The sequence below is a fragment of the Enoplosus armatus genome, chromosome 7 (assembly GCF_043641665.1).
Source record: "Enoplosus armatus isolate fEnoArm2 chromosome 7, fEnoArm2.hap1, whole genome shotgun sequence".
Taxonomy (NCBI): domain Eukaryota; kingdom Metazoa; phylum Chordata; class Actinopteri; order Centrarchiformes; family Enoplosidae; genus Enoplosus; species Enoplosus armatus.
Genome location: NC_092186.1, coordinates 12,025,553 through 12,041,182, shown reverse-complemented (window position 1 = coordinate 12,041,182; position 15,630 = coordinate 12,025,553). Strand labels below are relative to the sequence as shown.

Sequence of the window (15,630 nt, the reverse complement as noted above, 5' to 3'; positions counted from 1 at the left end):
GGTTATATTATGTTACATTATATTATATATATCAAGCATCATGCTCAGATGATCTTGAGAAAGACTCTGAACCCCTGCCAGCTGTGACTGTAAGCTTCATGTTCTGTGTACTGTACAGGTGCGCACCTGTATCTCCTGTTGCATATTTGAACAGGATAGTTGTCCACCAAAAGACAAAAGCACAGAACAATCTTCTCCTCTTTCTTCCTAATGTATTTATCAGACTCCCGATCTTTGCCACATCTTGAGGCAGAAACATGGCTCCTCTCACTGGTCAACTCTGGTAGTGACGAAACACTTCAATCGGTTATGAATATGAGCAGTTTTATGCCACAAAATTCAAAGGTTTGATCAAATGTAACATTGATGATTATCCATTGTATAGAGCTGATGTAGCTTGAATTTGTGTCACATAAGAGATGGCTTGTGTTTTGTCCATACACTAAAGTGTAATTGATGCAGAGTCCTGGCAAAAATAGTTTTCCACTTTTCCACAAGAGGGCCACAGAGGACCTGCAGCTGAAGTGCCTGCTGCTGAACTGGGAATATATTTTCTGAGGTCAAATCTGTGGGTTTGCCAGTGAATCAGTGATGTTCTCACTGTGCTGGGAGGGCGTCACATATTCTGTAGCCTTTAAAATCAGTGTCTAGAGCAGCGATTGGGTGTGATGAGTCAGTGAAAGCAAACTAATGCCGTATATTTTTGCATTAATCAGCTCACTTTCCATTACAGATCTCTGGGCATATTAAAGTTGACACTATTCTGCCTGCTTTAATTTTGCTGTTAACTATTGTTGCTTACTATATCTAAGACAGTGACTAATAATTATAATGTTTTTATTATTTTACAAGATTATGAGAATAAAGTTTTGTATATAACTGTTTTTTTTTTTTCATTAGCCTATAAACAGTGAAAAGTCTTGTTGGCATAATAAGTGGATATTTGGATCACCACTTGATTAAAGTGAAGCCACTGGTGGAGAGTAACTATGTACATCTACTCAGGTATAATACTTGTTATACTAGTATTTCCATTTTCCCCTACTTTATACTTCTACTCCACATTCCAGAGGGAAATATTGTACTTTAATCTCTACTGCCACTAGGTTGGCAACCACTGGAATAAACTACCTAACTGTATATAAAGTAGTAAAAACTAGCTGCACCTCAACCAGCTACAACAGTACAATGTGCTTATAATAATATAATAGTATCATATTTAATGATATATCACTGACAGGGACCTTTCTTCTGCAGTAGTATCATTTTTCTGATAATACGTCTGCGCTTTTACTTAAGTAGGAATTTCAAGGCAGAACTTTTACTTGTTATGAAGTATTATTACACTGTACTGGTACTTTTACTTAAGTATAGTATCTGAGGGGTTCTTCCACCACTGATTAAAGCTTTATAGCATTTCATAAAGTTGACTTTTAACACCACACATGCTCTTGAATTAGAACCGCTGTGAAGACTAACATCTACTCTGTTTAAAAACAGGTAGTTCAGAGTGTGCGTGTGTGTGTGTGAGTGTGTGTGTGCGTGTGTGTGTGCGTGTGCGTGTGTGTTAGATGTTAGTGGGACTCTCTGTAAGTGGAAACCAGCCTCATTGGCAGCATCGTCACGTGATCTCCCATGGCAACAGGCGAGTGTCATCAGTTCCGCTCTGGGAGAAGTGCAGCCTCATCCCGACTCAGCTGACAATTTACTGCTACACTTTATAACAACTCTGCGGGCTGCAGCTGACTTCACACCGGCCTCGGCGTCCTCCGGCGGAGTCCACGGCCCCTCGGACCTGAAATATTGGCGAGGTTTTTCAAAGACAGTGCGAGCTGACAAACCATGAGTCACCTCAACCCCGGGTAGGTGCACTTGATTTCTTTATATTCAAGCGTTGAAGGAGCCGTGGTCCAGGTTTTAATTGAACTGTGGTGTAATACATGCCTGTGTGAGTTTGTCAGCTCGTGGACCGAGTACAGGTAGGTCCGAGTAAGTTCATCTTGGCTTTCTTATTCTGGTAATTACTTGAAAACAAATAAATGAACTTAACTCAAGTGTCACATGGGAGTAAAGCATCAAGCAATATAGCCACTACAGACATGATTAAGTACTTTTAATTGGCTCTAAAACTATGTTTGTGATACTGTTAGACTAGTACACCAATAGGCCACTATGCCAACAACACTACTATTGTACAATAATGTGGGAGTACAACGTCTAGCAGCATAGTCACCACTGAGACACATTTAACTACTTTTAGTTGACTCAATACCCAGGGCTACTTTTAGGCTACTCTACTAATGAGTCCACTAATGCAACTAATGCAAACCGCAGTTTATTTTAAAAGTGCTTCACTGTAAACAACAAATGACGTTGAAAAGAAGAAACGGCAGAAACCAACATGGAGAGTGATACTTTATCAAGTATAAATTTGAGGTTTGTTTTTTTACTTAAGCATATTTTTAATGCAGGACTTTTACTTGTTTACTTGAATATTTTTCTGGTGTAGTATTTGACTTTAACTCAAGTATTTGATGGGTTTTTTTAGGCCAACAACCAAATCAGACTTGTTTTACTTTTTTAAAAATTTATCCAGGAGAAGTTCTTTATGAACTACTTTAGGAACCCTGGAAATACCTTATTGATAAAAAATATATCATAGAAGTACAATGTAGAGCATTATAGTCACTACACTTGCATAATGAAGTACTTTTAGTTGACTCCACACATATGCCAACGCTCCTGTTCAGCTGGTGTACTAACAGACCCGATAAAAACGAATAAGACTTTACATACATCAGTTTTAGAGAACAAAGTGCTTCACTGATACTAAACCGTTTGAAGAGTTTTTGTCTTGCTGTCACACATTAGCACAATACATCTCTCTGCCTTACGTCTCCTCGAAGCATCACTGGGTCAGAGAAAGTCATGTATAAAATGACAAGTGATAGTTAAACCTCCGTGTTGTGGTTCAAAGAGAAATGTGCAGCCAAAGCTGAGGAGCACCAGGGACAAAAGAGGAGGCAGACGGGGTTAAGTGTGCCATCCCCTCTAATTCCTGTGCGTAATCAGACACCCGCAACAGACCCTATAGTTGTAAGATCCTGTTGTCTCGTAAACAAATGCTGGAGGAAATCAAATCTGTGCTGGAAAAAAAAGCTGCATTCAGACGGACCGGGCTGTGGACGACCTGATGTCTCGTTAATGAGGACAACAAACAAACATGGTGTTGTGCCCCACTGAAGCAGTGGATTGAGATTCTGGTTTTCTGTTAACTGTAATCAAGAAGTTTCGGGTTACTGTCGCTGTAGACAAAGGTTTAAAGTCTGGATGTCTTTTATAAAGTGAGGCCTTTTTTTTTTTTCTTTGGCTGCGATAAATACAGCGTCTCTTTTGTGTTGTTTCTGTAGGCTTATTTCAGCCTACAACAGTTTGACAGACAAACATCTCGCTGGATACTTCAGCAGCACTCGGATCAGGAGACACCTGCAGAGAGCAGGACTGGTATGTCAACAGCATGATGATGATGAGGATGATGATCAGGGCTGATGACACTAAGGTCATGTCCTCAGGATTGTGGTTTTGAATTGAACTTTTAATTTAATTTACATTCTATGGTTACACAGAAATTACAGGTGGTGGGTTTTGAAGGCTAAATTATTTAAAATGTGATTTTAATTCAGTTTAAATATATTAAAGGGAGTTAGTTTTTGCTCCCTGCAGAATTATATCCTGGCAGTGTGAAGGATTTGAAACAGTATTTTTGGAGAAAAAATGTACAGAAAAACATAATTGAATAAATGGATGAAAAAAAAGAATTTAACCTGTCAAAAATGTCTTCAGGAGGTTGGGTCAGTGCTTGGCGGATGTGGATGTACGACCTCATTTAGTATTTATAAAATCCTGGACTGCAAGGAAATGCGCTTAATCTGGCAGATTTAAAGCCAATAAAAAAACTTACTGAAGTAATTCAGTTTTGCTACGTTAACAGTCAAAAACTCAGCTAATCTGCTTCATCAGGACTGTGTGGGTGTGGTTTAAACAAAACCACCAAACAACCGCATGCTGTCATTCATTTCTGATTCAAATGTTGCTAAATCCTGATTGGCAGAAAGACCTCATTGCTGGTAGGAAGAAGCCGAGAGTGAAGCTGAACTTTTCAGGGCCTTTAATGATTTTGTGTTTCTGCTCAGAACATCAGCTGTTGGTGACCTCAGTCTGACTATTGTTGACTGTTGTTGTTGTCAGATCACCAGGAGTGGGCGTATTGTTCCAGACAAGGAGTACAGACACAAGCTGATCCAGAGAGCCCACCAGAGACACGTTCGAGAATGCCTGGCCCAGGCCATTTTCCACAAGGTGCTGGAGATGGAGGTGGGAGGAACACAGTGTACCAGAGAAGAAACAGTCAAAACACTGTTAGCTAATAATGTGCTTCTCCTTGCATAATAAATTATGCTAATGTGTTCTTGCCCCTCCCATACAGCGTGTCCATCAAATAGAGATCAAAAGGAAACTGGAGGAGTTTGCAAGGAGAGAAAGAGTGCATAAGATCAAGGTACATCATTTACATTTATTTTGTAAATTAATGACTCTTGAATAATATGAAACAAAAAACTGTTCATGACGTCAGCCTATATTAGAGAGAATTAATTTCCAAATTATTTTTTATCCATTAAAAAAATCATCGTAAGTGTCTTATTCTTATTTTTCCTTATTTGCATTTGCATATTTTTGTCCAAATATATCTCTATAGTTTGGAACTTTAATTTTGATTTTATTAATGGATGGTGTTGTTTGGTAGGTGGAGCGCTCTAAAAGGTATGAAGAAGACATCATCCGCATTCTGTCTCCACGCCCACCCACGGGTGCCAGGGTCATCCGAAAGCAGCACTCTGGGCCCGAGGGGGAGCACTCTGAATCCTCCGAGTCTGTGAGTCTAAACATCTGTCTAGGTGCACCAGTAGATTTGTGAATGATACATGCGGCCCTTTGGCCAATCAGGACCAAGATAAACCACTGATCCTTAGTCAAGTGCCTTTGAAATTTGACCTTTTAATTATAGCATCTCCATCATGCAAAGAGTTTTTAAATGCCACGACACAGTTAGAAATGGACTCTGAGATGTCATGTCTGAGTTAAAAACCTCGACCTTCAGTTAAAGAGCCTTTATTAGGCCAATCAGTTTAAGATGGACAGGACAATCAAGGTTTTATTTTAATTATAGTGCTCTCTTAAAGATCTTTTTTTTTATTGCCAGCGTCAAAATGCATCATCCTTCTTAACTCTGGTTCAAACCAGACAGCTGATGTCGGGTAGGTGTTGGGTAGGTATTTAAAATGTTGAGGAAAAGGAGTAGTTCCACATTTTGGGAAAGAAGTTTATTGGTTTGATGAGAATTAGATGAGTAGATTGACACCACTCTCATGTCTGTATGATAAATATGAAGCTACAGCCAGCAGCCAGATAGCTTAGCTTAGCACAAAAACTGGAAACAGGGGGAAACAGCTAGCCTGGCTCTGTCCAAAGGTAACAAAATCAGCCTACCAGCACATCTAAACATCACAAATTAAAATGTTTTATTAACACGTATAAAAACAGGTTTTTAGGGTAATGTGCCGGACTATTTCTTGTCTCAGCTGGTTGCCTGGCAACTGCTTACCTTTGGAAAGAGCCAGGCTCGCTGTTTCCCGTTTCCAGTCTTTATGCTAAGCTAAGCTTCTGGGAGATCTGTTTTTCAAATAAATCCAATACATTCTTCCAGGTGACGAATGAAAATCATTACACTGATAGTCGGCATGTTTACGCTGCAGTTTGAAGAGCTGTCTCAGCTGCTGTTTGCTCTGTGTGCAAACAAGAGTGTTTTAAGTGAAGTCTTGGGATTAGAAGTGTGTTATCTTTGAAACATAAAAAGTCACAGACCTTGATGCCAGAGTAAATAGAGCTGGTAATCCTGGCCTTGATCTCCGTGTTTACCCTGCGAAATCTCGCTCCTCTTAAGTCTGCAAACATCTCACACTCCAGCAGGTAGAGGCTTGTTTGAAATACATCAACAGTGAAATGTGAAATGTAAAGGCACTTCTGGGAAGATTACTGATGTGCATTTACACCAATGGTGTCATTTATCGCGACTTGCAGCAAAAACAAGCAAAGAATAAAAAAAGATTACATTAAATTAAAATACAACAAAATATTGAGTGTAACATTATATTGCAGCATGCACAGGTGGCACACAAAAACCAGCAGTTGACCACAAAGACACACTGGAAAATGCTGAATTATACACTGTATGAAAAAATCATAAAAATATACAATAAGAAATACCAAAATGTAGAATAATAAAATACCACTTCCTCTAGTTATGTATGCCTTGAACACATGTACTGTATTTTTATATCCTCTGTAGCAAAGAACAATGAAATAAACTTTGTCACACTGTACTTTATTGGTTTCCATAGCGATACAGTGTTTGCAATTAGCAGAATGCTGACTGTATACTGTGTGTTATGGGTGCTGCAGCCGGGCTCGTCTCGACCCAACACGGCTCCAGGAAAGATGCAGAGGCCGGTGCGTCTGAAGCCGATCCACAGTAACAGCACCACAGCTTCGCTCAGACGCAGCTCCCCTTACAGACTCCTCGAGTCGTCCAATGAGAACGACCAGACGTTCAACTGCACTGTGAGGCCGTGACACATGAGACACACTCATTCGTTCATTCATACGGACAAAATCATATCTGTGTGTGGATTAGTTCTAGAGTGAGAACAGTATTATCTACCTTTGGTCACATTGTTAGGAAACTGCTCTGTAGAGATGTAAAAACTGTATCATACATTATATTGGACAGATGCACGCAAGCTCAGCCTCTCCAATAAATTGTGCACTAAAAGTAACTGTTTTTACAAGCACAAGCACAGACATTGTCATTGCCCTTCTGCAGCAACAACAACGAACACACTGAAGTCTTTTCACAACGTGACTTTGTTAACTTCCCTCCCAGATGGACAAGGAGTCCCGGAGACGTTTGACCACAATGGAGGCCTCCCGTGGCATCTCACCCTACTGCCTCCCAGTCATCAACAACTTTGTCACCCCAGTGCCCCCAGCCACAAAGAGGAAAGAGAGGGGAGTAAAGGTCACTCCCGGCGGCACGCTCAGAGGCCGCAGACTGCGTCCCACCACCGCCTCTAGCGGAGCTGACGTCAACGAGGTCTTTATCTCTCTTTATGTTTTCCCTGGCAACAAAACTTTCCAGAACAAACTTACAAGCAGCAACCCCTTTGGATTAATTAGGAACAAGTCCATTTTGACTGGTCACATTGTAATTAATCAAGACAGAATACCAGAGATGAGACAACATGAGAAAGAAAATATAATCCAGTGATGTATAATAATATGTATGTATAAGAATAATTAGCATTATATTCATCATTATAGAGTAACTTAAATCCAGATCTAGATAACACCCACCTGTGTAGATCAATCACGTCAAATTTGGGATTAGGAAATTAAAATCATTTCCTAAACTGGATTAAATTGATATCAAACTGACCCCAACCTGCCCTGTTTCTCATCCAGGACCCCCCCATGCTGAGGAGCTCTGTGCACCAGAGCAGAGTGAGCGTAAACATGATGTACTTTGGCAAAACGGTGCATCTCTCCCATGACCTGATCGACATGAGGGATGAGGTCAAAGTGTTTCAGCAACACTGTGGAGGAGAGAACCTGTGTGTTTACAAGGGCATGCTCCGCGAGGGAGGTCAGTGTGAGGATCTGTGATATGTGAGATATGTGTGTTTGTAGACACAAATAAGAGCAAATCCAGGGAGGGAGGTCATTTAGATAACGTTAGTGTGTAAAACAGCCTTTGAGCAAATAAACTAACTCTATTAAGGGGTCACCCAGTCTTTTGAATAACATTAAATTGAGTTATTTCTGTATCTTTAATTTAGTTGTGTATCATTATTATTAAAATGACCCATATGTAGGGTTATGTAAAGGTGCCTGACAGGATTCAAGATGGGGTAGGGTTGTTCTGCAACACCAACGTCACAGATTTGATTTGATCTTGATCTTGAAAATGTTCCTACCTCTCATCTACATCCTCAATCTTTCCCTCAGAGACTTTCCAGTTCATTTCGAGGCGACACAGAGGTTTCCCCTTCAGCTTGACCTTCTTCCTGAACGGGCTGCAGGTGGAGCGGCTGAGCTCCTGCTGCGAGTTCAAACACAGGAAGGGCTCCAGACTCGGCGGCAGGCACGGACACTTTGGCTTCTCCGGCGTAGAGGGGGCCTCTCCCTGCTACAAGTAAGGGCTCCTTTTAAAGGAACACTGTGTCTCCACTGATCATACACATCAAAGTGCGTTAAGAGGTGGAGAGTACTACTGCATTTGTAAAAATAATTGCATAAAGCCTTTTCTGGCTTCAGAGGGAGCTGCATGAAGTAAATTACCTCACTTGAGTCAGCGTCAGTTGGGGCTGAAGACTACAAGTTTGAAAATTAAAAATACATGGGCGTGTGAAGTTAGAAAGAAGGGAGCTTACCAGACCTCTGCTTGAGGCTACATTAACCACTACTAACATAACACACCTGAAACTCTGACTGACCTGAACCCACATGCGCAACTCTTTCACTGAAAGAAAGGAACTGTCTAATATAACACAACTGAGACAATAAAATTACAATAAAAAGGCAGAAACGTATGAGTTCCCTCTTTTAAAGGAATATTTTGGGAAATACACTTATTCGCTTTCTTGCCCAGAGTTCGATGAGAAGATTGATTTGACTCTCATGTCTGTATCTTAAATATGAAACTAGTGAAACACGACTCCAAATGAATACTAATGTTGCTCCTTGTCTACTCGCCAACTGTTTGCTAACGATTTCACCATATTAACATGATGATAATATGTCAGAGTTGTGTTTACAGCAGTTTACAAAAGAATCTGCTATTTAGGTTTAACTGACAGATATTAGAGTTGTGTCGAACTCTGCAAGAAAACAAAGTGTATTTCACAAATTATCACACTATTCCTCTAAACTGAGTTCTTACAGTATAGTATGCTAATGCTTTCAGGTGCATCATAGCAATGGGATTGGACAAAAAGCCCACTCCTCCACCGAAGAGGGTCAAAGAGGATGGAGGCAGAGAGGAGTCAGTCGTCAGCCCAAAGGATGCTCCTGAGATGGAGACAGAAAGGACTGGAGTGGAAGCTCCGTCCCATTCAGAGAGTGAAACCAGCCAACCACAGGACATGGAGACTCAAGTCAGAGAAGAAACAGCAGCTGTGGAGGACAAAGTCAGAGACGGTATAATGACCGAAACATCCGAGTACGACTGCGTCAATAAAAAACAGACTTGACAGATCTTTTCCATACAGTGTATTTCAGTGAATCTCCTGTATGTTTTCCTCCTCAGATTATGAAGAAGACTTTGAAGCAGACGATGAGGGCCCTGTAGAGGATGCCGAGGCAAAAGAAAAGAAATCCCCGTCTCCATCCGGTGAAACCGAAAGGCACGCCTCTGAGACTGAAGACGACGAGAAGGATGGTGGGTGACAAGTACTGCATGAGAAGACAATAACTGAGAGTGTCATGCATCATTTATTCATTTGTCAACTGCTTTTAAGAAAGCAAATCAGAATCACTCTGTATCTTTTCAAGGGCATTCAAACACATTTATGTTGATCTATGGAGGCTACATTTAAATGCTGTTAAATAATTTAAAATGCTCCTTTTTTCTCGCACAGAGGACATAAAGTCTCGCTCAGGTTCCAGCTCCTCAGGCAGTGACCGGGAAGAGAGTGACGCTGAAGCCACCAAAGACTCCAGAGAGGACGAGAAGGCAGAGAAACCTGAAGAGGATCGAGATCAAGAGGAAAATCCTGTTCCAACAGACGAAAAAGACGAGCCAAATCCAGAAGAAGCCGCTGCCACTGAGGCAGAGTCTGTTATCCCTGACGACAGTGCGGGGGACAGCACAGAGATAGACGTCTCTGACACCAGCGTCCCCTCGGGGAACGAGAATAAACAGAGTGACGACACCCCAGGAGACAAAGAGGTTGAGAAAACGGTAGATGAGAGCAAACAGGAGGAGGAACAGGAGAGGGGTGAGTATAAACCAACAAATACAGCTCTGGATCTTTCGCCTGAGTGAGAAAATAGAGGTTTTTCCACTATTATCACAACCAGGGCTGTAAGTCAAGACCACTTTCAAGTCCAAGTCAGTGCCAGGAGCAGGAGTGTACAGCCCTGACAGCAACTAAATAATGATCACAGTACTGTGATATTTAAAGTAACATTACGACATTGTTGTACAATTTAATAGTGGAAAAATTACTTGTGTGTTATTGTATTTTTTCTTATTTTTCCTGTTTTGAGTGAGGATTTTCTGTCTGTTCCACTTTAATGTCAAAGTTCGAGATGTTTTTGTATCACTCCTAACAATGTTTTTAGGATTTGAAGAAAGCCTTTTCTAACTTTTGTTTGCTTTTTATTCAGTTTGTTTGTTTTAAATCTGCACTATGTAGTTCCAGTTAAAGCAAAAGTGATGAGAAATAAATAAACATTTCAAAATATAGCTCAGAAAACAAAGGGAAAAGGCGATGGGGGGTGAAAATGCAATCAGAAGAGGAGGGGGAAGCTGCCACTGATGTAAAAATACATATATTTTCATACATTACACACCCAGTATTTCAAAAAGCACAAAATATGCAACTTTGAAGAGCCCTGCATATTCAGGTATATAGCGTAACCAAACAAATCTACTTGTACATTACTAGTTGCATTGTTCCTTTTCTTATTGTCTGTAAATATTTAACTCACACGTTTAGAAAAGGTATCATTAATGAAACCAGATTTGTAGGCAGAGTTCCTCAACCAAAGTTATATCGACATTCAAACTGTGCTCCTGGGATCCGTTTAGTGCCAAAGTTGAGTGATTTTCTTTCTTTCTTTTCATTTTAATTCAAATTACATCCTAAAACTACATAAAGTAGGTTTAAAATAGGCAGTCTTATAAGTTTGCATTGTGTTTCCATTTTGGTTGTGTACTGAATGATTTGACTTGTTTATGCTTTTTTGTGCATGTTAATTATCATGTTGCATGTTGTGTTGCTCTCATGTTTGCACCTGGAAAGATTAAAGACATATTTTTTTGTTTATGGCTGTATGTTTCTTCATTGGCTCAGTACTCTCATTGCATTTGCATTGTTCCAATACGGCCTCATTCATTTTAACATTCAGACAACAGAAAAGTTCATCCTGCGCTTGCTTAAACGTGAACTTGCGTGTACCATGTCTCTCTTTCTTTTCCAAGCCAAATCTGTGCAGGAGAAGCTGGCAGAGGCCATACTGAAGGAGTCCCAGTGCAGCTCTGAGCCCGAACTGAGCGACACCAGTACTGAGGAGGAGGAGCCCACAGATAGAGGCCCTGAACAGGACTACCAGGGTACAGGATTTTCATTTTCATTCAAATTAATCACAACTTTTGCACTAAAATACATATTTTCCTATACAATCTCTCGTGTATTTGCAGATGCAGTTCCAGAGGAATCAGTGACAATTACAGAACAGCAGCAGACCCTCGCAGAAGAGACGAAATGTGAGGAAGATGTTGGTGGTGAAGCTGAAATGGTAGAGGATCAGGAAGAGACGCCTGAACCAAAAGAACAGGAGCACGAAGCTGAACAAGAGCCCTGCGAGAACAGTGATAGTACTAAAGATGAGAAGGTCAAAATAGATGAGGAAGATGAAAAGGCTGCATCAGAATACAAAAACACAGCAGAGAACAATAAATCAGAGGACATAGAAGATACAGGTCTGCATCCTGTATCTGAAGAGGAAATGGCTGAGGATGACAAGACTGTGGCTGCAGAGAAAGACGAAGAAAACGAGGAGAAAACTGCAGAGGAGGCCGCCGAGACGGGGCAAGGGGCAAAAAGCAGCGAGGAGGATGAGTCATCAGTATCAGAGCCGAATAAAAAGACTGATGAGACAGCAGTGCCAGATAATGTGGAGGCGGAGGCGATGACAGCGAGCGAGACAATGGAGATGAAAGCAGAACCCTCAGAGGAGCGAGAGGCCCTCGACTGTGAAGAGGCACCTGTAACCGACACAGAGAAGAGGCAGCAGGGAGGCAGCGAAGACAGAGCGGCAGCATCAGAAACAGAAGTCACAGCAGAAAATTCAAGCAGCTCGTTGGAGGGGAGCGGAGACACCACAGTTGAAAAAACAGCAGATACAAGTGAGGAAAATGCAGAAGATGAGATCAATAAAAGTGATGGTAAAGACGAGGAAGCAGAGGAAGTGTCAGCAGAAAAAGCTAGTGAGGATGACAATCAACAGGAAAGGTGTGATGTGGGAGAAGAGCAGACAGAAAGGTCTGTGGAAACAGATGATAAGTTAGAGGAGAAATCTGAAGAGGAAGGTCAGGAGGTGGAAAAGCAAATAAATCAAGATGAGATAATAAAAGGTGACAATAGTGGGGAAAGAGAACGGGATGATAAAGATAAGACAGAAGAGAAGGAGAATAATGAGAGTAAGGCAGAAGAAAGGATAGAAAACGAGGAAAACATTTCAGAGTGGACTAAAAGTGACTCAAACACTGAAGGAAAGACAAATGAAGAACAAGCAGAGAAAACCCCCAGCGAAGAAGATACCTTTGCAGATGAAGAGAAGGCAGACGAATCAGAAAAGACAGAGAAAGACGAAAATAGTGAATGTGTCAAGAAAGAAAATGATGAGGAAGAATCTGAAGAAAGGGAAGCACCAACTGATGAAACTAATGTGGGTCAAAAGATAAATGAGACAAACACAGCTGCTGATGAAGAAAAGGATGATGAAGCAGAAGAGGAAGAGAAAGATCAGGATGAGAACAAAGCTGAGCAAAGTGAAGCTGCAAAGAATAAAGATGAAGAGTTGGATGAGAAAAAAGTTGTAACTGTGGAGGGAGAAGAGGTATCTGAGGTTACAGAAGAACCTGAGAAAAGTGAAGATGCAGACAAAGATGACGTGAAAATATCTGATGAAAATACTGTTGAGTCAGAAGATGTTGGTGACCGTGAAGCTGCAAATGTAGCACATGGGACTAAAAGGACTGAAGAGACGCTGAACAACGCAACAGAGGCTGAAGATGTTATGAAAGAGACTGAAAGACAAAGTGACAGCAGTGAAAAGGGAGAGATTGATGCTGAAAGTGGAGAGATTTCTACTGGAGCAGAGAACAAAACTCATGAGGATGAGGAGGAGGCTCAGACTGAGGGCAAAAGTGACGTGAAAACAGCAGAGCAAAGCGAGGACGAGAGAAAAACAGAGGAAGACGAGAGAAAAACAGAGGAAGACGGGGTAAAACAAGTAACTGTGGAGTCCGATGGTGCTGAAAAACATGAAGACAACAAGGTTGATCAGGCCCCTGACACCGATGTGGTAGAAAGTGAGGTTAAGGAAGCGGGTGACAGTGTAGAAAAGCAAGATAAATCTACTAAAACCGCCTCAGAGCCCGAAACATCTGGTGCGGAAATAAAAGAGGAATCTAAATCAGATGACAGAAAGGACAAACAAGATGAAAACGGCAACATATCTGACCCTGATCAAGAAAACAGAGATTCAGATTTGACCAAAAAGAACGATAACGTCCAGAGTAATGTGATAGTTGCTTCTTCGGCTGATCACGCACAATCCTCAACACCCACAGCTGTGGATTTAGACGCCACAGGTCACAAGTTAGATGAGTCCACTGTACCAACTGACAAACACCCACGCGCTGATGAAAATGCTGCCGCCGCTGACCTCTCTGCTGCGGACGGAGAAAACGGAGCTGACACGGAGGAGGCGAGCAAGGCCTCGGAGGAAGGGGCGAGCGTGCTGCTCAAACCTCAAGCACAGTCATCACAGCTCGCACAAAACAACGAGGCTGATAACACAGAAGAGAGCGCTGCAGTAGGTGAAGAAACTCCAGAGGCCTTAGCAAGAGAAGACAACACAGATCTGGTTTCAAACTGGGTAACCACGCATCAAACATCAAAGTACTTTGAGACGTTTGTTGAGCCTTTAGAAGACTTGAAGGAATTGACGTCAGACGCTCAAGTATCCAACTCTAATATAGAAGCGGCGCAATCTACGGAGCCGCCGAGATCAGCGAGTACACTTAAGGCGGAGAAAATGTCCGAGAGTGAAGAACAAGGGCACACGGCAAAAGATGCAAATGAGTCAAGGGACAAAACCAAAGCTGTAGAGTCACACATTGAGAGCAATCACTCTGAAGATGGTGAACCACGTGAGAATGACCCTGCCAAAGACACAGTGCAGGAAGTGGAGCAGGAGACTGAGGTGACGGACTTCATACCTAAAACAGAGTCTGTGAACGGGCAAGACGTGAGGTCAGAGCCCAATGCAGGATTAACGCGGGATGACACAGAGCAAACTGATATTTCCAAAACTGAGGTGGAAAGCATTGCAGGGACTCATCATTCAGTAACCAGCGGCTGGCCTGCAAGCATCTCCGAGAACCAAACCGAGGAGAAAAGCACTGATAATGGTCCTGACTTGAATGAAAAACAAACGACAATTGAGGAGATGAAACATCTTCTAGCTTCATCCACAACAGAAGAGCGTCATGAGCATTCATCGAGTCCAGAGGGGCTCTCCGAACTGAAAGCAAATGAAGCAAAAGATATCGAAGAAACATGGGAACAAAGTCGAGAAGTTACAGAAATAACTGATTTCACAGCGTCCAAGTCAGAAGACGGAAGCCAAGAGGAGTCCCGCAAAGAGATCCAACCAAAACCGTCGGACGCGAGCCTCAACGGAGACAGAAGAGACGTGCAGCTGATCCAAAACATCACACACACTCCGAGTAAAGACCGACTGAGCTCTTTCTCAGTGGATGAAACATTGTTTGGTCGAAGTTCACATCCTTTGCTGGCTGCTGCGAGGACAGAGAGTGGCCATTAGAGCTGCACACTTCAGAGTGGCACGAAGGTACAGTGACGCTTTACTTGCTTTTTTTCCCATTTAAAATGTTACAAGAAAACATATAAAAGCAGTTCAATTATAAAAGTGAATATTGAAAAAGCGAAAAACTTGTAGACATTCAAGAGGAAGTGCTTTTGCATAGCGATTAGACAATCAGGCAGCGATCAGATCATGTAATTTGATTTTCGTTTTGACAGAGGCCCTCAAGTGTCTTGTGGCTTCTGTGTTTACATCACAATGACTCCTTAGATAGTCTTCATCCTTCGATCACCAAATAGAAGAAGCTGCATAATGAGTTTTGACTGCTGCATAAAATGTTTACAATAGACCATCTCTTCCTATTGTTGCTGACAAAGAGGCGTAGTTTGTGTGAGATATCGAGTGCAGCTGCTGTCACCTATTACCTGTAAACAGATACTCCTCCACTCACGCTCACAGGTGAGTGAATAATTCATAGCTGTTGGACTCCCACAGCCTATTTAGTACACTTCACATTTCCACGGACTCGGCACAAGCACCATGTCACACCTGTGATCAGAGATCTATAGTTGCACTGTGTCTGTGTTAATGACAGTTTTAGTCGGTGCTTTAACGTAATTTGTTTAGACTTCTAGACAAAGGACTGCAGGACTGCTAACCTAAGCTAACATGGCT

General features: G+C 41.8%; 1 protein-coding gene across 1 annotated transcript; it reads left to right on the top strand.

Annotated features, from left to right (window-relative positions):
- Positions 1–1,842: 1,842 nt before the first annotated feature.
- On the top strand, positions 1,843–14,955 carry erich3 (glutamate-rich 3). Its single transcript, XM_070909503.1, has 14 exons — positions 1,843–1,862; positions 3,411–3,504; positions 4,249–4,374; positions 4,487–4,558; positions 4,805–4,933; positions 6,520–6,678; positions 7,001–7,210; positions 7,579–7,759; positions 8,122–8,308; positions 9,080–9,312; positions 9,422–9,553; positions 9,753–10,112; positions 11,321–11,452; positions 11,540–14,955. Exons 1-14 carry the CDS (start codon positions 1,843–1,845, stop codon positions 14,953–14,955), a joined length of 5,451 nt encoding a protein of 1,816 aa, XP_070765604.1.
- Positions 14,956–15,630: the final 675 nt, after the last annotated feature.